Source organism: Lasioglossum baleicum, chromosome 12, assembly GCF_051020765.1.
Source record: "Lasioglossum baleicum chromosome 12, iyLasBale1, whole genome shotgun sequence".
NCBI lineage: Eukaryota > Metazoa > Arthropoda > Insecta > Hymenoptera > Halictidae > Lasioglossum > Lasioglossum baleicum.
This window is the reverse complement of record NC_134940.1, coordinates 8,462,642-8,488,161: the sequence shown is the minus strand read 5'-3', so window position 1 is coordinate 8,488,161 and position 25,520 is coordinate 8,462,642. Positions and strand designations below refer to the sequence as shown.

The window sequence follows — 25,520 nt, the reverse complement described above, 5'->3', positions numbered from 1 at the left end:
AAGCCATAAATGCATAAAAATCCGCAGTCCATATAAAATATACGATGCAAACAATAAATAAATCTACTTTTATAGACTTATCGTAGTGTCAACAATGTTTACTCTATTTTATCAAATGTGTGCATCGGATTTCGCAATATCGCACGTAAGTAAATATATGTTTTATATATCTCTACCTGGATTTGTGTATTATTAGGCTCGCAAGCGTCAAGTACAGAACAGTCGGAATATATTCAACTTCAACGTATGTGCTACATTTTGAAAAAGCATGTTATACTAAATAATATGTATATTTATATATATATTTAGCATGCAGTTACTAAAGCCAGGGTAATTTTCTTCAACAACTTATAAATTATAAAAGATCACGAAATAAGAAATAAGGTTAAATTATCTCTCACATTTCAATAATTCTATTTATCTTAACAGATACAGTAAATACATTTAATTGATTGATCAAATTTAAGTTTTAACGTGTAGTTTTGTATAAATTTCAAACTGAACCAAATTTTGGTATTCGACTGTTGCGATTTTTTTGTTCATTTTTTAAAACATCATCTAAATAACTTTCACTTTCCGATGCACACGTATTTTAGTCCAAACTGGTCCAAACTACGGATGTAACAGGTGGTATTTATATACATGTCAAAGTTTTCACTCATATTTTAATAACAAGAAATAATATAAAATGGAGAGTTTACAATTGGACTCCATAGTGAATGAAAAATATAATAAAACCTATAGCGGTTATATACAATATGGTACAGCCGGTTTTCGAACAACGTAAGTATAAATGGAAAAATATATAACATTATTTGAGAAATAATTAATTCAATTTCTTTAATGGATGTGTTAATATTTTATTCTAGTGCCGATGATCTTATACATGTTCTGTATAGAATGGGAATGTTAACAGTTTTAAGATCCAGAGTGAAGAATGGTAAATATAAAAAACTTTTCTTGTTCACATATTTTATAATAATTAATTTCAAATTTTCATTTGTAATAGCTACAATTGGTTTAATGATTACTGCGAGCCATAACATTGAACGAGATAATGGTGTGAAACTCGTAGATCCAGCTGGTGAAATGTTGGAAACGTCTTGGGAATCTATTGCTACGCGTTTAGCTAATGTGGAAGACTCAAAGTTGGTTTCTAACATAGAACAAATTATAAGAGAGCAAAATATTAATATGTCTGCAACAGGAACAGTAATAATTGGTAGAGACACCAGGAAAAGTAGTCCATCATTATTTGAAGCTGCTGTTGCAGGAATTCAAGCCTTAAACGGAACAGTAAAAGACTTGGGAGTAGTTACCACTCCTCAATTACATTATCTAGTTGTTTGTACAAATACTAATGACGAATATGGCAATTCTACATTGAATGGATATTACGAAAAATTATCTAAATCATTTAAGTATATTAGACAAAATAAGATGAACAATAATCACTATGTAGCAGAACTTTCGTTAGATGCTGCTAATGGCGTTGGTGCTATCGCTGCGAAAAAGTTTCAGGAGTTCTTAGGAACATCGCTAACAATTAACATATATAATGATGGTAATGGGGAATTGAATCACATGGTATAATAATTTATTGTTACTTATTTAAGATAATCAGAACATATGTTAATAAGCAATGAATCTCTTACAGTGTGGAGCTGATTATGTTAAAGTGAAGCATGTACCACCTGCAAATTTTACTCTCGAACCCAATGTTAGATGTGTGTCTATAGATGGTGATGCAGATAGAGTAGTATATTTTTACCTAGATCAAGACAAGAAATTCCATCTTCTCGATGGTGATAGAATAGCAACACTTATTGTTGGATATTTCAAAGAACTCTTAAAAGAATGTGGTTTATCATTCCAACTTGGATTGGTACAGACAGCGTATGCTAATGGTGCTTCTACTAATTATATTTCAAATATACTGGTATGATAAAATGATTAGTATCATTACTAGTGGTGTGCGAGACCCGAAAATGGCGGGTACTCGATTATCGGGAAGTATCGGATCGACCCGAATTTTCGGGTTCTCGCACACCTCTACTTACAATGGATTTTGACTGATTCTACTAATTCTACTATTTCTAGCAAATTCCAGTTGCATGCACATTAACTGGTGTAAAACATCTACACAGTGAAGCATTAAAATTTGATATAGGTATATACTTTGAAGCAAATGGACACGGAACTGTTCTATTCAAGGACATTGTCATTGAAACACTTAAAAATGCTAGTACAAACTCAAAGTAAGTTATACACTAGTAATAATATTTATTATCCCTTATTATATATTAACATGTCATAATTTCTTTATTAGCTTAACCGCTTCACAAAAAGCAGCCGCTTCTACGTTATTAAATATAATTGATGTAATAAATCAATCAGTCGGTGACGCCTTCAGTGATATGTTATTAGTAGAAACGATTTTGCATGCGAACGGTTGGAGTATAATAGATTGGGAAAAAAGCTACAAAGATTTACCAAATAAACAATTATTGGTCAAAGTTAATGACAAGAGTGTTATAACTACAACTGATGCTGAAAGGCGATGCGTAACACCTGAAGGATTGCAGAATGAAATTGATCAAGTGGTTTCGCAATATAGGAAAGGTCGATCCTTCGTCAGGTACAATAAAATGTCTATAAATACACTGAACACATGTACAATCAGGATTGAAATAATTTGTTAATCAATATTTTATAATCTTCAGACCATCAGGAACTGAAGATGTTGTAAGAGTGTATGCAGAATGTGAAGATTCAAGTGATCTTAACAAATTAATTACAACTGTAGCATTGTTGGTCTACAGACGTGCAGGCGGTGTTGGACCTGAACCTCAGCTTTCGTAACACAAACATTCCTGTAAATGTTCCCTAAATTTCTATTAAATCATAAGTACCTTCGAATATGAAAACTGTATTTTGTGCAATTAAAATTCTAGATTTATATATATGAATAACAATTTATTTTTATATCTTAATATTAAAACAAATAAAGCTTTTAAGAAAAATTATATACTTCTACAGAAACATGAATTTTCAATCACCTTACCTTGCGTTATTTTAAAGTGGGACTGATTCAAGGAATTGATTTATGTAAAGAAAGTACCGACACTTTGAAAATATAATGTACTAACATCATTGTTTTCATAAGGTTGAATTTTACAGAAACACATTTTACGATTGCAAAAATATAAAATTTTAATGACATGTACATATTTTAATTACATATTACAGTTATAGTTCAGTTTATTGTAAAACTAATACTTTTTAGGGAACGTGGTTTCCATTATATTGTAATAAGACATAATTGAGGAATTAATTTATTATAATCCATGAAGAATTAAAATTGGATACATGTTTATTTCGGTACGAAAATGTTACAATTTTTCGATGAATCTCCACATATTTTTACTCGGTAGAAGGGTTTGTAACATTTCCGCAAATTAAGAATTAAGAATCGATTTCTTATATCGAGATGATAGAATATTATTAACGAAGCTTAATGTAATATGAAATGAAAAATGTTTTTGTAATAATGTTAGAATAAAAAACAGTAGAATTTCTTACACTTTAATGGCTACAAGCATAATCCCTCTTTCTTCCTTCGATTCTTCTTCTTCTCTTGCCTTCCTTCACAGGCTAAGTCCACCAACCTGAGTACAGGAAGGTATAATAGGACTGATACTTCCAGTTTGAGTTCATCTCATAGTCCAGTTGTATCCTCATCCCGCTTGTAATCTATTAAAAAAATTATATTATTTGCTGCATAGGGTTTCAAACATGAGTATACAAATTGTGATAAAATCTTAAATCAAGTGAAATTTGGTAACTCAATATATTACTAATTCATGTGAAAAATGTACTCGCAGAAATATAATTTGTTCTAATTCCATCTTGTTACTTGTTAAAAATTGTAATATTTTCAAAAATTCGGATTACTAAATATCTACTTAATATTGTTGGCGCCAGAAAGTAGTTTAGAATGTGTTTCTCTATCAATATATATAATGGAATAGAAGTAATAGCAACAAGTAAAATACTTTATTGACGATACGAATAGGTTCATGTATGATGTTCAAATTGTAAAACAATATTATAGCAACATGTAGTATTGCAGTACTCGCGTGCTACAATATTATCTCACTGTGTATCAAAAAAATCTGGATATATATATATATATATATATATAGCTCAGTAAATTACGAATTAACCACGTAAACATGTAAATTCTGGGATGAAAATTAAAAAAATTCCGATCTAGCATTACCCGAAGAAGATTCGATTGAACTTGAAAGAATACTGATCTAATCTGTCAAGAGATGGAATTAAAACTAACGCGTATTAAATGCTAAAAGCAATCGCTATCGCAGCATCATCGCAACGGTATTTTCACAATCGACGATTATAACATTTCCGGCAGTTTTGTACCGTGAATTCTAGTGTCCGCAATATACGACTGATATCTAGACACTATTGTGTCTATTTGTTTCTTCAGTTTATTTATTTATATATATATGTGTGTGTGTATATATATGTTTGTATATATATTTTGTTGCTTAAACGGGCAAAGAGTAAAGGGCGCACGCGTTGAACATACCTTCTGTTTAAATTCAAAGCACCGCCAGCTTTGAGCGCAAACGCAATTTGTAGCACGTAATCCGCATATCGAAGCTTGCACTATTCACCAGAGTGTCGCGTCTACGGGCCACACGCATAAGTTTCTTCAATAATCTGACGTTGATATGCCACCAGGATTCGAAGTGCGGTGCGCTTACGCGGGTTCGTCGCACAATTCAAGATTACGCTGTCTGAGTATAACACATGTAGATTCCATCAAACTTCAATCAACGTTCTACATTTCAGCATGCCTTTGTTTCGTTCAAACACAATCTATCTCAATTATTCTGTGATATTAACTATTCAAACTGGTTTTTATATATATACATGTATTGTCGGTTCTCTTGCGTTAATGCAAGTATTAGTTACGGTATAGAACTAAGTCGGTTCTTATAATTTAAATATAAAACAAAGTAGTTCTGTAATGTAAAACGTCTTTAAAATAATGATTATGTGTACCACATTTGCACGCACGCTGATTATTTTTAGTTAGTTCGCTGGAAGACAGCAAATCTCGAGTCTAATAAATCACATTTCACCTGATCTTGCGTTTAAACGACTTCGATGATCCCCTTCTGTGTAGTAACTAAATCAGCATCGCGTGTTTCAACGAAGAGAAAAATTGAATAACAGCATATCTTGCTTTAGAAAGCACAAATCATGGTGCGATCAATGCAATCAATTTCATAGATTGGATTTATAAAAGTACTATGCTAAGAAATCGCAAATAAGGTGTTTGATATAAACTTTCAAAGTATGTAGCCGAAAGAGGAGTTAAAGACGTATTCGTTTTAGTTTTATTTCTCATTCCGTCAAGGTACATTGATAACTTCAGCAAACACGTTTTGTTGCTTTATTAATGAACATTTAAAACATTATCCAAGTTCTTACGTGTAAAAAAAGATTATACAGCATATTGTTTTTGTTTGTCTTTGCTTAATAGCCTAAGTCACCATTGTTGTTGATCTAAATAATAATTAACTTAATAACGAAAAAAATCATCTATCCTAGAATGTGTGTAATTATTGTGTGACTTAAGATAGATAAAAATTGATAATAATTCAACCCACACCATGTTGGGTTTACTACTACAAGAGAGAAAGAAAAAGAAAGAGAGATGAGATAGAGAAAGTGAAAACAAAATATAGGAAATATCAAAGGAAGGAACTACGAATACAAATCGCACAAAAAGAATACCCATTATATGTAATATGTTTGCTGGAAAAAATGAACGACACAGAAAATTCCTTGTATGATACCATGTTACAATTCTTTATCTCAATTTTTCGTTTTACGGTAATCTTGTTTGTTGAAGAATCTTTGCTTGCGTTTTCAATTATTGATTATGTTACTCATTGATACTTCTCATTCTTACCGTACCTTAAGTTAGCGTTTAAACGTTAGATCTATCGTGTATCTATCATTATACATAGTATCGTATGTAATGGTATGGACTCTGTATGTCGGACGCAGGGCAGTTCCTAGGTATTCGATTCCGTAAGCGAACGACCACCACTAAACAGGCATTTTTTTAAGGGAGCCTTTCGCATGCGCTTTAGTATTTGCTTTAGTACGCTTTTAGTACCTCGGTGGCATCGCGTCTGCCGGACCTGGGAAGCTAAAAGGTCAAAAAAATGAAAAATCGCACAATTAATTCCTTTTTGATCGCCGCAAGCGGCGCAATAGGCTGGAAAGTATAAGATGTAACACTGATATGCACGAATTAAACCAGAAATTCTTTATTTCGTCGATGATTTAATCCTGTCGCCGAAGACATTAAGAAAACCTGATGCCTTTTTATTGTCTCTGTCGCAACGCACGGAACACACATTTTCCAAATGATACAACTTCCAGATCTGGGTAAAGCATTATACCATTACAAGTACCTATTCTGATAATCCTCGTTAAACGAGTACTATTCGAGTAAGTACTGTATCACAAATATCCATGCAGTATGCTGGAATAAAAAGATAAAAATACTGTATCCTTTTTAACCATTCTCTATTGAGAATGTCTCTTTCGGGACTATCAATCTCTTAAAATGATTGATACTGATTGTGCCAGATCTGATAAGTTGTCACACGTTGAAAGTCATTTTATCGCTGCATCCAGGCATCTTTCGCCATTGTCGCAAGAGCGTATAAAAGACGATTTTAGCGGTTGTTAATGTATTTTCTATTCACGACTCGCGTTCTCAAACATAGCAAAGAAAAATTTCACTATAAATGTTGAAAATGTTCTTCTCCATAGATTGTTTGAAACGGGCGCAATACGGATATCGCAACGCAATCGTTAGCAACCCGAGCCCAGCTGTAGGCATATAGATCTTGAAACAGAATACACGTTTTTTCTACCGTGAGTGTGTTTCAAGTGAAATAAAAATTCATCGACCGCACGCATCTTGAAAACATATATGCTGCTCAGAGTCGCAGTGTGTGTTGTAACGCATTATGCTCCGTTTACGATAAAACGCAACTAACTTCGATCACGTCGACGCTCAATTCGCGGACTTTTACCGCAGAGTACATAAAAGAAGAGAGGTAGTAACTAATTAATGTTGTTCCCTTCGAAAGTATAAATACTTCCATGATTATCTCATTATTACAACTTAATTTATAACGAATGAAATAAGAGTCATTCAAAACTCACAATTTATGTATATCACCAATTGCTCATTTCCCTAAGGGATTACACATGATCCCAGGAATAATGGACGTACAAATACCTTTGAATACTGCTTATATTCAGAATCGTCTTTTGTTAAAATTTAAAAGTGGCGTTAGCAGAATCAGAAATGAATCAAATACAAAAAAAATATTTTGATAAATGGTCTGTATCCCTAAAATCGACCATATTTTTGTCGGTCAAAAGTATGGTGTCTGTTTGAGATTTTAATCTTGCTCGAATCATACCATAGAATTACAAAAATCATACAACAATGATAATGTAATGTTAACGAGCTTTGTTAATTTCGAAATTATTTTATTTGTAACGAATGAAATAAGAGTCATTGAAAGCTTACAATTTATGTTTATCACCACTTGCTCATTTCCATAAGGGATTACACATGATCCCAGGAATAATGGGCGTACAAATACCTTTGAATACCGCTTATATTCAGAATAGTCTTTTGTTAAAATTTAAAAGTGGCGTTAGCAGAATCAGAAATGTCTAAGAATTTTCTTCGAAAAGAAAGAGAATAAAATACTTTGCTGCTGACTCTGAAAATAGTTTATCTAATAATACGTCGAATGTATAAAAGATATTTAAAAAATTGAGATATTCTTATTGCCGTTTTCCAAAACACTGAAATTTCAAACATGATTTTTTCTGTGTTCATACATCTAGCATTATTTTTTGACATACTTACATGAAATTGTCATTTTAGCTAACTTTTTAGAGAAAACGTTTTAAATACTAATTTTTGATAAACATATATCTAAATGTATGCAATATGTTCCACTGATTCGTCAGTCTTAACGACTGTCCACTCCAACTACAATATCAGTTGTCGTTAATTTGATAATTAAACATATATATACATATATCATATGTAACAATCTCCAAGTATGTCAAAAAATGCAAGTAGAAAATGTTTAAATAATAAATTTACTAACTACCTCTGTTCTCTTTTACACTCAATATTAGAGAAATTGCAGGACGGTTACTTTGATTTTTTTTGTTCGACATTAATAAATCAATTGTGTGTCGTTGCATACACAAGAATACGCTTTTCTATAATCAAAGGACATACCCACCATCGCGCTAAGTGTCACACCTTATACTTTTACAGAAAATGTTTAGCCTATATCGATCCGCATGAAACGTGAGCACACTGAGATAGATCAGTGTTATACCGAACAAAATACGTTGCGCAAAAAGAGCGTGGTCGCATAATAAACGAACGATCATTCGCAGAAATTAATTGTCGCTCTTCAACGCTGTGACATCACTTTGGAAAACGCAGTGGTGTGAAGTGTAATATATTTAAAAATAAGCAAGAGAGAATAACACTTACCGTCCACCACCACGCGGGGGACCATAAGCATCTGGTCTGTCATATCCTTCGGTATAACTATAAATAAGAGTATCCCATTTTATTTAACAAATAACAATCAAAATAAATAGATACACAGAACAATATTCTAAGTGTTAATTTCGTAAACTGTATATGTAGAAAATTCTACAGACTTTGTTCGATAAGAACTTGCTACGAAAGATTGTATAATATTCTCCAAAATAGTAAGTTAACAATATTTTATGCTGATATGTACAAGGTAAAAGAAAAGTTTGTGATCCACCGAAAGCGATAAAGACTTAGTAGCAGCACTGTTAAATAAATAAATATAGATTGAAAACTTACCCTCCACCAACAGGCGGATATGCACCACTGGGGACGGCACTGCCGGGTCTTCTACTAAACATATCTGCTTGTGGTCCAGGACCAGTGCTGTAACTAGGTGCCCCAGTGCTGTAGCTAGGTCCAGTACTCATTGGCCTGTTAAACGGAGGCATATCATTAACAGGGGGACCATCCGTCCTGTCATAGGCTATCGAAGCTGCCTGACTTACCCCCCCGGGGCCCACCCATCATATCCCCAGGCCCGCCCGGATAACCCCTGTCATACACAATTGGAATATGTTAACTTATTTTCACTCTATCCTGTGTGTGGATAATGCACCAAAATTTGTTGCTCAAGCATTCAATCTAAGACGCATCGGTCTTGGACTAATTACATTAGTAGAAGCATCACAGGTTAGAATAAAAATGAAGTTTCAATTCATAATTGTCCTCAGATTTTAAAAAACTAAAATATTTGCAGCACCATTTTTAACGCGTTCAGACCAATGAAACAACGAAATTTTAAACGGTCGTAACAATGTCAAGCGCGAAGAAGCTGTATGTTAAGACCGAACTCGAGAGCTTAAGACTTTAAGACACTGAAATAAACGCCGTGACATCAATCCTTACCGATTCTTGGAATTTTGTTTACGCCTTTGCTTATCTCGAAACTCTATTCAAGCAAGATTGAAGAACAGAAGTGTTCTGAACGTATTAAAGAAATGTTTTCAAGAACTTGATTTGTGAAAAAGATGTAATACGTATCTCGCATTTTATAATCCATGCTAATCGAAACTTTAGCTACATAAGTTAGGTGTGCGAGAACCCGAAAGTATCGGATACCCTATGGTCGGCATTGGTCGAGAATTTTATTCGGGATCGGAACGGGTTCTCGCACATCTCTATTTATGATCTATTGAGATACATATATTAATAAAAGTTGATCTAATGCGAAATTATTGAATTAAATCTAAAGCTGAAAAAGCAAATAATGTACTTTACCAGTGGCTTTCATCATATCCTACATCTGAGTACCCTGTCCCATAACCAGTAGTGGCAACGGCACCACCACCGTTTCTCATAGGACCAGTTGCAGTTCGGTCATAATCATTTCTAGCTGTGTAATCAACTGTGCGATTTGCACCGAAATTATCAGTGCGTCCGTAATCCATAGGACCAGGTGCACCACGATTAAAATCTCCAGTCATTCCACCTCCAACTACTGTAAATGAAAAATTCTTTGTATTAGAAAATTCTTTATAGAAGAACGATACTTTTGTAGATTTTCTTTAAAAAATATGACAAGGGTTTGTTTCACAAACACTTACCACAAGGATTACCATAATCTGTTCTAGCTCCAAACTCTGCAGCGCGGGTATAGTCCGCGGTTCGGCCATAATCAGCAGTAGCAGTAGGTCCATATCCTCCGACGGCGCCAGTCGCTGGTCCATATCCTCCTCCCATTCCTGGTGCTGTTGAAGTGTAACCCATTGCCGCGCTTCCCACGTTTTGTCCATACGCTCCACGATCGGTGTAGCCAGTTCCAAAGTCTGCTCCACGTCCACTAAAGTCTCCAGCGCCACGATTGTAATCGGTGTACCCCGTTGCGACGCCACCTGCAGCAGATCCATCGTAACCAACGAGTTGGATCGGAAGAACTGTAAAGCATGCCGAGATATCCAGTTGATTTTTTAGTCTGCATTAAAAACATATATTATATATTAAATATCACCACTTTCTCATTGTAACTCAATTGCTTTATATCATTACACCAATGCATTATTTAATTATTCAGATTTTTTATACTAAAACTTATACGGTTATGTAAATTTATACATTAGCGTAAGATAAAGCATGGAATATTTGAATAAGTTTGATAAAAATTATAGATCAATGAGAAAGTAGTTTCATTGAAATAAAATTTATCAAAGCATGTATACTGACCTCTTCTATCATTGTAGGGTCCAGGACGAGCGTCTCTACCACCGTCTCGTCCTCCTCTACCACCTCTCATTGGTCCACCTCTTCTGTCTCCATCCCTGCGTCCTCCTCCTGCGCCTCGTGATTTGCCAGTTGACTGTTCCACATTGATTGTCGCCCCTTTGAAGTTGGAATTGTGAAGAGCTTTGATCGCAGCCGCTGCATCTTCCTCTCGGGCCATGTGGACAAACCCATACCGATTCATGACATCGCATTCCGTTACTTCGCCAAAACGTAAAAATAATTGTCGCAACTCATCGTTGCGACAATTCTCTGGTAACCGACCCACAAATATTTTTGTTTTCCTCTGGAAAATTTAAATGTGTAGTTAGTCATAATTCTTGATTATATTTATATATACATATATAAATATACACATATATATAACTATAATACATGTACTTATAAACGACACTATTTACAAAAAAAAATATTTTGATAAATGTTCTGTATCCCTAAAATCGACCATATTTTTGTCGGTCAAAAGTATGGTGTCTGTTTGAGATTTCAATCTTGCTCAAATCATACCATAGAATTACAAAAATCATACAACAATGATAATGTAATGTTAGCGAGCTTTGTTAATTTCGAAATTATTTTAGTTTACTAAAGTATATAAATAAACTTAAGAATTATAAATTACATACCTATAATGTTTATATTTTTGTTAAAATACAGAAAACATTATATACAATGTAGAAATAATTAAATTATTAACTGATACAAGATAAGGAATACAATTTACTATTAGCATTGTTCTTACCGGTTGATTAGATGAAACCATTTTCTGAAAATAGAAAAAATGTTATAATCATTATTTTATATTTATCTTTACTACTTTATTAAATAACTTTAATACTATATTAACATCTAATTCAGATTTAACACTAAATGTATTATAGCCTAATATCTCCAAAAATATGATATAAATGTTCTTGTCTAATTCTTAATTTTTTTCAATTCAGAAAGCCAAATGGTAAATATAGAAGAATAATTGATATATATATATATATATTTTTAAAATATTTGTATTTGTAGCATATTTTTATATATATATGACTATAAACATTTGATATAAGACCAAAGTGATAAAGAAGAAATAATACAAAATGTAGTTTTTTACTAAATTGAAAATTTGATATAATTTGAGCACAAATGAACTCAAATAAAAATTTATTTATTCAATGCTCATTTTTATATTATTCTCAAATATCAAAGAGGGAAAAAGTTGTTTAGATGTATAGTAGAAATATAAAATAGTATTTCAAATAGTTACAGAATCTCCTTGAATACTTATTAAAAATGAATACCTATGGGAGAAATGGTTACATGTAAGTATAATATGCATTTCCTTGAAACTTCCTGAAATGGAGAAACTATAGCATTTCAAGAATATTAATAACAAGTATGGTTCATACAATTGCTAATTTTAATTTTCACTGTAAGACCAAGTGGCTTACAGAATGAACAAATAATTTATCTATGTAAAAATTTACTTAAGAGAAAATTTGTCAAAGTTAATATTCTTTAAAGATAATGCTAAAAAGTTGGGGACCTTATATCGAAAATAAATTAGTAGAAAAAATTGTTTAAAAACCTGTTCGGTGTCCATATTCCGGGAAACGCAAAGACGCTTATATATTTTTCAAGGCCACGAAAGTTTTCAGATTTTCGATCACTTAAAGTAAAAAAAAAACAATTTTGTATTGTCCGCGTACATATAATTTATAATTATTAGTATCGCGAGATGTACAGAATGTATGGAGAACTGAATTTCGAGAAAATTGTACTATCAAACGAAGTATACAACGCAAAAGATGTCTAAAAACAACCGGCCCTTGGCGTGCCCTAGTAAGTGACGGTACGCGAGTCTCTTCGTAATTCAAACTCTAACATTCTATGTGATCTTTATTTACCAACGATTATTTTATTAAGAAATTATAGTGATACTTACATGTTGTTGCGACGTTTTGGCGAAATGAAATTAAAGTAAAAAGAGAAGAAACTTTCGTGACGCTAACAGCGAAACGAGGTACGAAATGGCGTCAACGACTTCCACCTTGAACACTTTTGACGGAAAACGATAAGGTTTGTGCTACGTGCTACCACTTTTCACGCAGCAACGAAAAAGTCACTAGACATTTTCTATAACAAGGCATGTTTTCATAATACACATTTATGTTTCTGTATGTATAATTAATATACTATTTATGTAAATTATGTCATTTTCTTCAAATAAAAGTAATTAATTATTATTCTTCATAAAAATTGTCTGTTTCAGAAAGTTTTTTCGATCGTTCAATGCAAATACCTTAAGGTTCATTTTCATTAAATATTATGTATGAATTAATTATATTAATGTCTATTTATAAATTAATTTAAATGCAATTTGTATATTTTATATATATTACTTCGTATCAAATTTCTTAAGAATTTATAATACTTGTATTCATTTCGACAAAATATTGTACGATCGAAACAGAACCATTTGAAGGTTAAAAATGGTATATTAACTGAAACTATTTTTCATCTAATATCGTTAGAAATATAAATATATAATATTTATTAAAGATCTCGCTCTCTCGAAAATATTTATGCAATAAATAAATAAATGTGGAAGACAGTACTGCTAAGAGAAAATATGAATAATACGTTATTAAATCGATTATACAGTTCCAGTACTTCCAATTCAATTAAATGGAATTCAAAATTAATTAGGAATGAATTTCTGAATTACTTTAAAGACAATCTAGAGCATACTTTTATACGGAGCAGTCCAGTTACACCGCTCAATGATTCTTCAATTTCGTTTGTAAATGCTGGCATGAATCAAGTATATTCGCATTTTTCAAAAATATTTAGATTAATGTACATATATACAATAATTATCTATATATATATATATATTTTTTTAAGTTTAAGGGGATCTTTTTGAATTATTATGACCCACCTGCGAAGAAAGTTACAAATTCTCAAAAGTGTATTAGAATTAGCGGAAAGCACAATGATCTCAGCATAGTTGGAAACGATAGTTATCATCACACGTTCTTTGAAATGTTAGGAAATTGGTCTTTCAGCGATTATTTTAAGGTACTTCTTCTTCTATTTTCAAAGATTACAGGCATAAAACTAAATAAAAATTTTAATTTCTAGGAAGAAGCATGTCTTTATGCGTGGAATCTGTTGACAAAGCATTACGGCATTAAGGAAAATTCTTTGTATGTAACATACTTTGGTGGAAATGAACAATTAAGATTAGAGCCGGATTTAGAATGCAGAGATATCTGGTTAAATATTGGCGTTGCCAAGGATAAAGTTTTGCCATTCGATATACAAGATAACTTTTGGGAAATGGGAGTTTCTGGACCATGTGGACCTTGTACAGAAATACATATAGATCATAAAAACCATTCATCGAATCAGTCTATGAGAGTTAATAAAGGATACTCGGATCTCACAGAGTTATGGAATATAGTTTTCATACAATACGAACGGTAAGCATTAGATAATTAACATACACAAATTATTATTTTTATAATGAGTAGACTATGGATCTTTATGCGTTTGTGGTTTATAAAAATTTCCAAAAAATGCTAGAGTATCAAATTTGACAGAACTGAGTACAATTTTTATTTATTTTAGACCTACAAATGTTATTACCAATGAAAATAAAATTTTATTACCATTTTGGTACCACTTTCTTAAAATTTGTCTATAATTAATTATTGTATGTTTATTATATTATATTAGATTAGCAGATGATACGATGATACCTCTGCCAAAGTACCACGTGGACACCGGTATGGGATTTGAAAGATTAGTTGCACTTTTGCAAGGGAAGAATTCAAATTATGACACAGATCTTTTCCAACCACTTATTAAAGCTACTGAAAAATACACAAAAGCACCAGGCTATAGAGGACGATTTTTTGATGATGACAACAATCTTGATAGTAGTTATAGGATATTAGCAGATCACAGTAGGATGATTACTGTTGCTCTGGCAGATGGAATGGTGCCAGAGGAAAAGTAAGTCACTCGAATAACCATAAGCGCAATTACTGCTATCAGTCATTATGAAAAATAACATTTTCAGTCATAAACTTAGAAAAATAATAAGAAAAGTAATTGATACAGGTGAGAAAGTATTTAAAAAAGAAAAGATACTTTCAGAACTTTCTTATGCAGTGGCTGATACCTTGGGTGATGTTTATCCAGAATTACAAACTAATCTTAAAAAGGTAACATTATATGAATGCAAAAAGTTGTATAAATCAATATAAATAGAATTGTATTTAGGTACAGAAAATAATGGAATTTGAAGAAGATTTATTTAAACGATTGAGGAAAAAATCTGGTAAAGAATGGAGGAAGATTGTTGAAAATAGACCTGAATTAGCATCAGTTACCGATTGGATGGCTCCCGGTTTATTAAATGCATATAAGTATCTACAAAGTATAGTCGAAGACTTGTAAGTATTGGAAAAAATTAAAAAAAGAATTTTCTTTCATACATTGTTATCTTTATAGAAAAGCCTCTAAAACGCTACCAGGAGATGTTGCTTTTAAATTGTTCGATACGTACGGTTTAAATGAGGAAACAATAGCCGAATTTGCAGAAATTGAATCCCTACAATTTGACAAAGAAGATTTTCAAAATGTGTTACAAAATGTCAAATATCAATCAAAAATTGGTATAGTTAAGAGTAATGATATAATTATGAAAGAATATACAAATTTACTTGAAAAGAATAATGTACCTAAAACTAACGATACGTTGAAATATGAATATGTTTTTGTTGGAAATAATTATGTGTTTCCTACAACTGAGAGTAAAATTGTAGGAATAATTGTAAATGGTAAAATCTAATCGTTAAAGTTGATTATTTACTAAATATGATAGAAATACACATATCCAATTTATATTTCAGGTAATTTAATATTAAATAATAAAGATGATGCTGTAAGTAAAGGTATTACGTTGAATAAAGGAGACGAAATTGGAATCATATTGGATAAAACGTTATGTTATTCGGTAGAAGGTGGCCAAACATCGGATCATGCGACCATTTTCATAAATGATTTAATTTTCCACATAAACAATGTGCAAAAGAGGAATGCTTATGTTATTCACTTTGGTAAACTTGCAGATGTTGATTGCAAGTAAGTCTTTAGTTTAATTTCCAGAGGTTTTATAATGCAAAACAAAGTACCTAAACGTCCATTCTTTCAGAGATTTAAATAAAGAAATTAAAATTGGAGGTAATTGTATGGTATCCATCGATCCTGATCGTAGAAAAGGATTAATGCAACATCATACTGCTGCACATTTGTTGAATGCTGCCATGAAACAAACATTACATGCTGTTTATCAACGCAGTTCTTTAGTTCTTCCGCATTCTTTAAAATTTCAGTTCAATTCCTTTGGAGAAAAACTCTCCCTTGAACAACTTAAACAAATTGAAAAATCCATAAATAATGTGATAGAAGCTAATGTGTTTGTCAAATTGAAGGTATTCAATTCATCAGAATTATTGACAGAAAACTTTGTGACACTAATCCCAGGAGAGATTTACCCTTATACAGATATTCGAGTTGTAGACATTGATACTCCTGACTTAAAATCAAAGTAAGTGTTCTTATACACCTAATTATTCAATTAATTATTTTCTTCTATATACTCTTAATATAAAAATTTTGTGTATAGAGAAGCATGTTGTGGTACACACGTGCATAGGACTGGAATATTGGAACATTTTTGTTTGTTAAATTACCATTCGAAAGGATCAGCAAATTTTACTGTTAAAGGAGCTGCAGGGCAATTAGCTGAATCTGCTAAAACGGCAGGGAAAAATATACAACAAAAAGTTTTGAATTTAAGAGACAAATTGAATCATGGAAAACTCGAATATGAAACATTCAAATCTATTAGCGAAGAAATTAAAAATGAAATAAATGATGTTAAAGAAGAAATGCTAATACCGTACCTCGTTAAAATGGAATGTTTAAAGCAAATTGAAGATTTAAATAATGATGCTTGGGTACAAGCAAAAGAAGTAGAAAAGTAAGTATTGCAGACTACATAAAAATGTTGAAAACTTGAAATTTATCACGCATATAATTTTTAAGGTCTGATATAATTTTGAAAGTGAAAGATACAGATCCAGGTTCTTTCATTGTTCATTGTTTATATAATAATCCAACATATTTATCGCTTCAAGAAATCATGTCTTCCTTTTCAAATACTCCCGTATTCATTATTATATGTCATAATGGAACAATAAAAGCACGATGTTCTGTGCCTCAGGTATGCAAGATAGATACTTCATAAATGTACTGAATTTTAACATGTTTTAATTATCTTAATATATTTACACATTGTAGGAAATTGCGTGTAACACATTTAACGCTCAAACGTGGATGAAAATAGTACTTGAAATTTTCAATGCAGAATATGTTCCAATCAAAGGTTTTAATCCGTCATTAGTCGCTAGTATGAAGTCAACAAATGTATCAAATTTGCCATCAGAAAATTTATTATGCAATGCAATTAATGCAGCTAAAGACTTTGCATCGAGAAACGTAAAAAGAGTGTAAATATATTTATTACTATATTGTAAAAATAAATATTGACAAAGTATGTTATATTAGTTACCCATTTATTTATTTATACAAATCGTGCCTATTTAATAATTACATCATTTTTTATTTTCTATATTATTTTTATAAAATAGTTTAAGAGCACTCCACTGTGCTGTGTGTAGTAGTATATGAGGCCTTTTTGCCTTCATATAATTCACTGCTTCTTCAGGAGTCCATTGATTTTTCTACAAAAAATGAATGTTTAATACATGGTTCTTTTAGACATCATATTTAAAATTATTTTGCAATCTAACCATCATTAAGTAACAGCCTACTAATGTTGCACTACGTGTTCTTCCTGCTTTACAATGAACATAGACACTTCCAGCGTAAAGACCATCACTATCAGGAGAATGAGATTTATCTATCTCGGTTGACCCATTATGAAACTTATTAATGAATTTTACACCACATAATAATTTGTCTTGCGAAGGTGATTGAAAAATATCTGTTGTCGATAATTGCAAAAATTTCACATTATGATTCTGCCATTCCTAAAAAATTGTACACCATATATAATAGTACATATTCGTATTGTTTCTGCAAAATAAAATTATATCTTATTTCTCCCTTTATATGAAATGTTAGTTTCAATGAAACAGCAAATACCTTTTCAGTATTAGAAAATAATTTTAATTCGTAATCTTCATTCATCGAAATAACTCCCGCGATGTTCTCTTCGGTTATTAACTGAAAATTTTTAATATTTTATCCGCTCGATAGTGGAACTTTCAGTTTATGTGGAAAAATATGTTTTCAAGAATGATATTTTTTCAGCATTGTTATTATTCTAAACATGTTTAATAACTGATTTGTAATATACAGTTTCATACCTTTTTAGCCATTCCTCGAAATGGTAAAGCGCCTAATACAACGGTTTCGTCGATTCTATCGTACCAATTTCTCGACGAAACTTTTTCCATCAACACATTATAAAATAGTGTTGGATAAAATGTCAATCTCGCAAACATTTCTTCTAAATTTGTAATTTAAAAACAATGTTACTAATTCTGTTCAAATTTAAAAGTATTTATATATTTATACAATTCGAATAATTTAATTTACTGATACTTCGAATATTCACGTTTCATTGCGTTTTATTTTAAGTATCCTAACTAAAATATTTCAAGTTTTATTTCCCAAAGTATAACGAAGAAAGATATCAGCCTACTACTGGAGAAAGTAGCAATATATACCAAGGAAAAGTAACAGGACTTATGTATATGTTGGAGGGACCATTTGTATCTTAACGGGGATTAGCGGTGACCGATTTCAATCGAGAAAAAAGATTTTAATACTTTATTTGTTAGTTCGTATTTTCGTATTTAATCAATTGATTAATAATTGATTGAAAATTAAAATTCATATAGGCATATTTCACATAATAGTGGGAAGATTAATCAGGGGTATTCTGTGTTTTATATATTTCAATAGTCTACTTTTTGTTTATCTGTTTTCATTACAAAAGTATATTTAAGCATGTTACATAAAAATAATTACACAACATCAAAATTATCTTTTTTGCTTTATTATTAAGAGATATCTATGTTTCTACATCTTTAGACTGTTTTAATAAATCTTCATCTAAACAATAATTACCTAACTCTCCTTTTCTAAACAAATTAAGAAAATGCTCTGCTGCAAATGTGAAATCTGGTTTTACAATAATACTCCTGTCATAATTCTTAATTTTTCTAGTTCTTTTCATTTTTGCTGCGATAAATGTAAGAACGTATACTATATTATCAGAAGGCCCTGGCAAGCCCAATCTTTTTACATATTCAAATCGTTTTTGTTGATTGAACCAAAATAATAAATAATCTGCGAGTATGTCGTGCCCTACTAAATGGTCCTGCATGCAACCAGCTACTGCTAACTTTAAACCGCAATGAGCATCTTTTATTTGAGGAGTTAAAATTCCAGGTGTGTCCAACACATATATGTCTGGATTTTCTGATACTTTTACACGATGTGATACAGATCTTGTAACACCAGCCACTCCACCTACTTGTACAGCTTTAGATTTAGCAAGATTGTTATTTCTTAAACGATTGATAAGCGAAGATTTTCCTACATTTGGAATTCCAATAATCATCAGTGCGAATGATTTCTCTTCTGCTCTATTGTAACGATTTGATTCTTGAATTAACTTTTGTGCTAATGGCAGTAGTTCTTTAACTCCTTTACAGTGTTCATTTTTAAAATTGGTAAGCAATACATTAGTTAATCCTTTATCTCTTAATTTATCTATTATAACTTTCTTATATCTCATATCACTTAAATCAATTTTATTCAATACAAAAATATGAGGTTTCAATCCAGTCAAAGTATTAGTGAAGTCTGCATAATGCCCAGAAATCGGAACTCTGGCATCGTGAACTTCAATTACACAATCTACATTTTTTAATTGTTGCTGCATTTGTTTTATCCCCTTGTTCATATGACCAGGAAACCATCTCAATAAATCATTATTTATTACTCGAAAACTATCACGAAACGTTGGGATAACATTACCTCCTGCGTTCACCATGTTGAAGCGTTTTATAACCTTTACTGACATGATTTTGTTGGTATACTTTCTGTAACAATATTTTTCACATAAATTATTTCGAATTAATCTGCGTTTACGTAAATATTGCGTTTCTATCGAGTGTACCTGTCTGGTACTTGTTTGAGAAATATATACTTAAACAATTTCTTTCCAATTGATCTCACTTCTACAATAATCGTTTATTGATATACATTTATAGGTTCTAAATAAAAATTTTAGGATATATGTACTTGAGAGTGTAAATACGTAGTATTATACATACTCATTTACAAGTGTAATTAATAAATTTGAATATTTAATTTATAGTCTGTCTCAAATAAGAACGGACTCGTTCTGCGCAGCCGACTGATCGCAGCGCCTTGCTGCGAGCCTCCCAACTCCCACTGGTTGGCTCATGCTCGTTGTGCATTGGGAGTTCTACCAATCAGGGCGAACCTGCGCAGTGAACGACGCAAACTGGTCATTCGAGAAGTCCGTTCTTACATGAGACAGACTTTACTAGATATACTCAGAAGTGAGTAGACTGGAGTAGACGCACATGCGTATATTATACATATGCCAGTATAATACCAGAGCACGGTGCATTACAGTTCATTGTGCATTATGCACAATTATGCACCGGATTGCATATATATATGTAATATATGATATTACATTTCTTTTTCTTTCCGAATTGTAGCTAATTTCAAATTATATATAATATGTTGACAAAACGAAATAAAGTCAATATAATATGACAATTACAAAAGATTTTTAAATTCTTTGTAAATATTTTTCATTCAAAAACTTGAACAACTATGGATAAGAAAGCTTACAAAGAATACAAACGAAAAATTCGCAAAGCTGTAGCTACAGTTGATAATAAGCCTCCAAAGTTTGAAGTAGCTTATTATTATAAAAAACGTAATTTGACTATTGACGCGAACCGAGTAAGAGAAATAGATAAAGAAAACATGGAATTGTTGAAAAGGATGAGCATAATTAGTCGTACAGGAGTAAGTATGAAATATTTTTCTTATCAAAGAAAAGAATATTCTTCATAATACAATTCTTACAATACAAAAATTTAAAATAAAACGTTGTTATATTTATGTAATTTTTGTTTCATCCTATTAGTAAAATAAAAGTAGCAACACAAATGGAGTAATTATAGTACATATAATCTTATCTTCTATAGGGAAAAGTAGACTGTTGGATGGCAAAAACCACGTATGTATCTCAACTAGAAGACCCAGAAAGAAAAAATAAAATGATTATGAAAATGAATAAAAATTTACTGAAAGGTATTTCTGAAGCTAGTAGTACCTATCCTGCTGGAGAATTTATAAAAAGCTGGAAGGATATGAGAAAAAAAATAATGCAGGGTAGAAGGCAATTAAATTATCTGGCTTCAATTTAACAATATATACTTGAGAGAATATTGCATTATATTATATTTTAAACAATTATAGAAATGTTTATTTACACTTAATGTTAATTTAGATTCGATCAAAAGGTTCACACCCAAATCGCAGTGTCTCAAGTAAATGAAGATCATTGCATGGTTAAAGATTTATCATTAATGAAAGAATTAAATTCATCCATTCGAACTAAATGTTTTTTTGAAATTGAAATTCAAAGCGATAGACAAAAGTTAGGAAATATAAAGTTTGAGCTTTATGATGATGTTGTTCCACAAACGTGTGCTAATTTCTCTGAACTATGTCGTGGAACAAAAGACGGGTTATCGTACAAGTAAAAAATTAACTGGCAATACCTTAGTAAAAGAGATTAACCATATTTTAAAGTTAAGGAATTATTAGAAAACGAAAAATATGTATTGTTTAACAGAAATACACCATTTCATCGTATAGTTTCGGGTTATTGGTGTCAAGGTGGTGACGTAACAAAGTTTAACGGAAGCGGAGGAGCTTCCGCTTTTGGCGATCCATTTGAAAATGAAAATTTTGATTTGCGTCATGCAGGACCAGGGATATTATCTATGTGTGGTAACGATGAAGATAAAAATGATTCCAAATTCAATCTCACTTTTAGACGTTTAGAAACAATGAATGGAAAGCATGTTGTGTTTGGAAAAGTTATTTCTGGACTATCAAATATTTACAAAGTAGTTATACTTTTCAGTAATTTGATATACTCAATCATGCAGCTCTTCTTCTGCTGTTTTAGTTGAATAACATTCATTATTTCTAGATTGAAGAATTTGGTACAAAAACAGGAAAACCAATTAAAGCAATAGTTATATCTAATTGTGGTATTATATCAAGAAAACATGACCGACGTCTTTCCGAAGAAGATGATAAATAAATAAAACTCCAGTACATTTAAATGACATAAGATGCGGAATTTTCCCTCGAACACAAAAAATCCAACCATAATTATTTGTTTATATAATATTTTTATGTTATCATAACATTACAATTTATACAGAGTATGAAAGTATAATCTATTAACATGATACATGTTGTTATGTTATATTTTTATAACAAATATAACGTTAAATTCGTATAGTTTTATATAAAATACAATCATATAGATATTTTTAAAAAATGTAAACATTTCACTGTCATCTGGCTTTTTATGTGAAAGGATAAAAAAAGTAACCGCATAAAAGTTATACTATACAAGGCACTTTGATGTTAAGATGTATTTGTAGTGTTTATAGAAAAAAATATCTATCAGTTTCAACAAGCTTTAATGTTTGTACTCTTGCTATATAGAGCATTCTATTAAATAATTACTTACCGGATTACAGTATAAAATATAAACATTTGATACAAAATAAGAAACGGTAGCAATTAATGTATAAGCACAACGTTAGAGTCACAATAAATAGTAATCTCTACCAGTGTAATTGAATGTTGCGTTATTCTTTTCAAATAGCAAATATATAAATGTTCTGGCATCTTTTCCTTTAAGCTGGTATTTTTTTGGGATTTAAATCATACATTCGGCGCATACGTTTCTTTAATTCTTGTGGAAATTTGTCGTAACATTTTTTGCAAGCTGGCTTCAGATCAAATTCGAAGAACTTAGTTTTCTGGTTCATTTTTTGATCACAAAATGCGCACGCAAAATGATGAACGCACCATGCTTTATTTAGGGCCGTAAAAACTGAAACATAAAGAATCACATTATAGGATGCAGAACTAATTTTAATTAATATTTTTGTACAGCAGTTATGTAGTGCAAATGTCAATCTATGTTATGTATTTAAACAATATACATACCATCACCAGCTATTACTTGATTGCAGACGAAACACAGATTCCCAAATAGTTGGTGATAATGTGTTTCGCAATAAGCCAGACCTTTTTTCTCATAATGTCTATGGCCTAAAAATGGTTTTTCACATTTTGCACAAACAAAATGCTCAACGTGCCAGTGTTTACCTAATGCAGTAACTACACGTTCCTCGATTGGGCGTCTGCATGCACCACAGATTGGAATTCCCATTTTATCATGACATCTCAGACAATATAATTCATTCTAAAGAATACAAATATTCATCGCATATTTAAGCAACTAATGTATGTAAATAAAATAATGTAGTAAAAGTGTACCATTTCATTAGCAGCATAACCTGGTCTAGAATTAACTTCTCTAGCATCAGAATTAAGCTCTATGCCACAAGCTGTACAATTGAAATGATAAGGATGATATAATTCTCCACGGAAACGTAAGGGCTTGTCATCAATTACGCCACTAAAAATTCATTATTAAATATTTTTTGTGTAAACGAGATGAAAGAGAACAGCAAAAGTACATACTGGCATTGATGACAAATGTATTTTCCAAGCGCCCCTGCTTTCACACGAGCGTTGCAGGTATGACACAAAGCTCTACCCTGACATTTAATAAATCCTGCATCGGCTAATTCACCGTCGCATTCTTCGCAACGGAAACATGCTGGATGCCAATTGGCGTTCATTGCTTTTATTACTCGACCAATAACAAATTCTCCTATAAATGTAAAAAGTTAGATAACATTTACAGTCTTTATGGGTTTTCATTGATTAAAATTTTCATATATACCACATTTTTCGCAACACGGAGCAAACAAAACATGAAAATCATGTTCACAGTATTTGTATCCTTCAAATTCGTAAAATATTCCATCAGGGAATGGTCGAAAACATTGTGCACATCTAATAAAATATAAAATTGAATGAAATAAATGTTCTACATATTGTATTACATTTAGTAATGAATTAAATAAGAATTAAATAATCTTACACAAAACATTGAGGATGCCACAGTTCTCCATGCGAATTAACAATTTTTTCGTGAGCCACAAACCCATCTTTGCATCGGGAACAGAACATATGATCCAAAGACATTTCTGTAACGCTAGTAAAATACATATTTTTTATATTAGTCATCACTCTTTCAAGCTGTTAATTCAATTAAAATGATTATAACCTTCTGATTTTAATATTGTATCATTTATTACTTTTTACATGCACTATTTATTGAATTACATAGGTTAACAACTTTCAATAATAATAACAATGTATATATCTCAATTGTTGTAAGAACTATTGTAATTAATATTTGATTTACAGTGATCATTAATGAAAATCATTAATGATCATTAATGATCATTAAATTAATTTAAAGTAACGATTGTTTTCCCATTTCGTGGCATCTGAATATTGGTGCACTCGATAATATTATATTAATAACGTACTAAAATTATAGTTTTAAATGTTTGATAATAACGGATTTAAAATTAAATACCTGTAAACGATTTTTTGACGCTGGAAGAGATATCCTATGTAAACAGTATGTTTCACAAGAGAAATAATTGTGCTTACCCTGGCATTCTTTTAGTGATAAGGAAGAACTAATTAAACCTCGCGATTTTTATTAACACAGTTGTTACTCTATCTTTCAAATGTTTAAATTATTTTTAGAATTATACACGATTGATTAGAAAAATACTCGATCTTTCAATTAAATATTGGTATATATCGTTGACAGTGGATGAATTTTATCTTCCAAGTCAAATATTTCTATAAAAATATAGCTGAATCTTCAGAAATATGATTTTACGTTAAAGTAAAGATGATCCAATGTAAAATTAGAATAAAAATTACGTCAGCGAATAATGCACCGCCCTCCTTACGTCCATACGTTTAAATGTAACGACCAATCAAATGTTCGAAATGCAGAATTACCTTTTGAGTGATAAACCCTTAAACAGGAAAATCTATTTAGAGTGGAAACTTTGTACATTATATGTTGTTATTTTCCACTGTTTACTCAGAAAGGATTCAATATATTTAGAAAACATTTACGTTATTATATTATCATTATCAGTTTCCAAAAAGTCACATATATACATATGCTCGAAAAACACAAGAGGTAATT

General features: G+C 31.2%; 6 protein-coding genes across 24 annotated transcripts; 3 read left to right on the top strand and 3 right to left on the bottom strand.

Annotated features, from left to right (window-relative positions):
• Positions 1-4: 4 nt before the first annotated feature.
• Nst (phosphoglucomutase 3-like protein nst) lies at positions 5-3,026 on the top strand. Of its 6 annotated transcripts, none has more exons than XM_076435133.1 (7): positions 5-145; positions 597-783; positions 870-1,587; positions 1,658-1,939; positions 2,101-2,258; positions 2,330-2,638; positions 2,724-3,026. In XM_076435133.1, exons 2-7 carry the CDS (start codon positions 689-691, stop codon positions 2,860-2,862), a joined length of 1,701 nt encoding a protein of 566 aa, XP_076291248.1. In that variant the 5' UTR covers positions 5-145; positions 597-688; the 3' UTR covers positions 2,863-3,026. The 6 variants fall into 6 exon arrangements, with proteins under 6 accessions (XP_076291248.1, XP_076291249.1, XP_076291246.1 ...); XM_076435134.1 differs by lacking the exon at positions 5-145 and adding an exon at positions 160-244; XM_076435131.1 differs by lacking the exon at positions 5-145 and adding an exon at positions 171-330.
• A 329-nt stretch (positions 3,027-3,355) lies between these two features.
• LOC143214296 (uncharacterized) lies at positions 3,356-13,068 on the bottom strand. 7 transcript variants are annotated; one of them, XM_076435147.1, is made up of 9 exons: positions 12,909-13,068; positions 12,552-12,632; positions 11,718-11,741; positions 10,919-11,261; positions 10,303-10,632; positions 9,977-10,196; positions 8,996-9,130; positions 8,651-8,707; positions 3,356-3,753 (listed from the first exon to the last, which is right to left on the bottom strand). In XM_076435147.1, the coding sequence occupies exons 2-9, from the start codon at positions 12,564-12,566 to the stop codon at positions 3,738-3,740; spliced, it is 1,140 nt and encodes a 379-aa protein (XP_076291262.1). In that variant the 5' UTR covers positions 12,567-12,632; positions 12,909-13,068; the 3' UTR covers positions 3,356-3,737. The 7 variants fall into 7 exon arrangements, with proteins under 7 accessions (XP_076291262.1, XP_076291259.1, XP_076291260.1 ...); XM_076435144.1 differs by lacking the exon at positions 3,356-3,753 and adding an exon at positions 5,401-6,250; XM_076435145.1 differs by lacking the exon at positions 3,356-3,753 and adding an exon at positions 5,401-6,250 and having other exon boundaries at positions 10,315-10,632.
• A 241-nt stretch (positions 13,069-13,309) lies between these two features.
• Alars-m (alanine--tRNA ligase, mitochondrial) lies at positions 13,310-17,594 on the top strand. Of its 3 annotated transcripts, none has more exons than XM_076435128.1 (12): positions 13,310-13,458; positions 13,871-14,044; positions 14,108-14,448; positions 14,705-14,983; positions 15,051-15,195; positions 15,254-15,426; positions 15,485-15,813; positions 15,886-16,117; positions 16,188-16,583; positions 16,662-17,018; positions 17,084-17,261; positions 17,339-17,594. In XM_076435128.1, the coding sequence occupies exons 1-12, from the start codon at positions 13,456-13,458 to the stop codon at positions 17,549-17,551; spliced, it is 2,820 nt and encodes a 939-aa protein (XP_076291243.1). In that variant the 5' UTR covers positions 13,310-13,455; the 3' UTR covers positions 17,552-17,594. The 3 variants fall into 3 exon arrangements, with proteins under 3 accessions (XP_076291243.1, XP_076291242.1, XP_076291241.1); XM_076435127.1 differs by having other exon boundaries at positions 13,334-13,787; positions 15,485-15,648; XM_076435126.1 differs by having other exon boundaries at positions 13,334-13,787.
• LOC143214299 (phosphatidylglycerophosphatase and protein-tyrosine phosphatase 1-like) lies at positions 17,593-20,698 on the bottom strand. 4 transcript variants are annotated; one of them, XM_076435155.1, is made up of 7 exons: positions 20,410-20,687; positions 20,253-20,313; positions 20,111-20,175; positions 18,430-18,572; positions 18,206-18,286; positions 17,851-18,090; positions 17,593-17,781 (listed from the first exon to the last, which is right to left on the bottom strand). In XM_076435155.1, the coding sequence occupies exons 1-7, from the start codon at positions 20,411-20,413 to the stop codon at positions 17,653-17,655; spliced, it is 723 nt and encodes a 240-aa protein (XP_076291270.1). In that variant the 5' UTR covers positions 20,414-20,687; the 3' UTR covers positions 17,593-17,652. The 4 variants fall into 4 exon arrangements, with proteins under 4 accessions (XP_076291270.1, XP_076291271.1, XP_076291268.1 ...); XM_076435156.1 differs by lacking the exon at positions 20,253-20,313; XM_076435153.1 differs by lacking the exons at positions 17,593-17,781; positions 17,851-18,090; positions 18,206-18,286; positions 18,430-18,572 and having other exon boundaries at positions 19,004-20,175; positions 20,410-20,698.
• LOC143214304 (uncharacterized) lies at positions 20,655-22,495 on the top strand. Its single transcript, XM_076435173.1, has 4 exons — positions 20,655-21,142; positions 21,325-21,518; positions 21,978-22,254; positions 22,341-22,495. Exons 1-4 carry the CDS (start codon positions 20,945-20,947, stop codon positions 22,452-22,454), a joined length of 783 nt encoding a protein of 260 aa, XP_076291288.1. The 5' UTR covers positions 20,655-20,944; the 3' UTR covers positions 22,455-22,495.
• Positions 22,496-23,061: 566 nt separating this feature from the next.
• Positions 23,062-25,300, bottom strand: Stck (LIM zinc finger domain containing stck). 3 transcript variants are annotated; one of them, XM_076435160.1, is made up of 7 exons: positions 24,888-25,300; positions 24,384-24,497; positions 24,183-24,295; positions 23,918-24,110; positions 23,711-23,852; positions 23,378-23,636; positions 23,062-23,261 (listed from the first exon to the last, which is right to left on the bottom strand). In XM_076435160.1, the coding sequence occupies exons 2-7, from the start codon at positions 24,485-24,487 to the stop codon at positions 23,062-23,064; spliced, it is 1,011 nt and encodes a 336-aa protein (XP_076291275.1). In that variant the 5' UTR covers positions 24,488-24,497; positions 24,888-25,300. The 3 variants fall into 3 exon arrangements, with proteins under 3 accessions (XP_076291275.1, XP_076291274.1, XP_076291273.1); XM_076435159.1 differs by having other exon boundaries at positions 24,965-25,300; XM_076435158.1 differs by having other exon boundaries at positions 25,247-25,265.
• Between the last annotated feature and the right edge of the window lie 220 nt (positions 25,301-25,520).

Bases quoted from the DNA above. Each gene is read 5' to 3' on its own strand.
- Nst (XM_076435133.1), top strand. From the start codon at position 689: ATGGAGAGTTTACAATTGGACTCCATAGTGAATGAAAAATATAATAAA. The intron at 1,588-1,657 runs GTATAATAATTT...AATCTCTTACAG, and splicing joins ATGGGGAATTGAATCACATG to TGTGGAGCTGATTATGTTAA. The intron at 1,940-2,100 runs GTATGATAAAAT...TACTATTTCTAG, and splicing joins ATTATATTTCAAATATACTG to CAAATTCCAGTTGCATGCAC.
- LOC143214296 (XM_076435144.1), bottom strand. The intron at 10,633-10,918 runs GTCAGTATACAT...CATGCTTTACAG, and splicing joins ACCCTACAATGATAGAAGAG to TTCTTCCGATCCAACTCGTT. The intron at 6,251-8,650 runs GTAAGTGTTATT...TTGACCTTTTAG, and splicing joins CCCCCGCGTGGTGGTGGACG to CTTCCCAGGTCCGGCAGACG.
- Alars-m (XM_076435126.1), top strand. From the start codon at position 13,566: ATGTGGAAGACAGTACTGCTAAGAGAAAATATGAATAATACGTTATTA. The intron at 14,449-14,704 runs GTAAGCATTAGA...ATATTATATTAG, and splicing joins GTTTTCATACAATACGAACG to ATTAGCAGATGATACGATGA. The intron at 14,984-15,050 runs GTAAGTCACTCG...TAACATTTTCAG, and splicing joins GGAATGGTGCCAGAGGAAAA to TCATAAACTTAGAAAAATAA.
- LOC143214299 (XM_076435153.1), bottom strand. The intron at 20,176-20,252 runs GTACACTCGATA...ATATTGTTACAG, and splicing joins CTCAAACAAGTACCAGACAG to AAAGTATACCAACAAAATCA.
- LOC143214304 (XM_076435173.1), top strand. From the start codon at position 20,945: ATGGATAAGAAAGCTTACAAAGAATACAAACGAAAAATTCGCAAAGCT. The intron at 21,519-21,977 runs GCAATTAAATTA...ATTGTTTAACAG, and splicing joins AAAATAATGCAGGGTAGAAG to AAATACACCATTTCATCGTA. The intron at 22,255-22,340 runs GTAGTTATACTT...CATTATTTCTAG, and splicing joins GACTATCAAATATTTACAAA to ATTGAAGAATTTGGTACAAA.
- Stck (XM_076435159.1), bottom strand. The intron at 23,637-23,710 runs GTACACTTTTAC...TGTATTCTTTAG, and splicing joins GTTATGCTGCTAATGAAATG to AATGAATTATATTGTCTGAG. The intron at 23,262-23,377 runs GTATGTATATTG...TTTATGTTTCAG, and splicing joins TCAAGTAATAGCTGGTGATG to TTTTTACGGCCCTAAATAAA.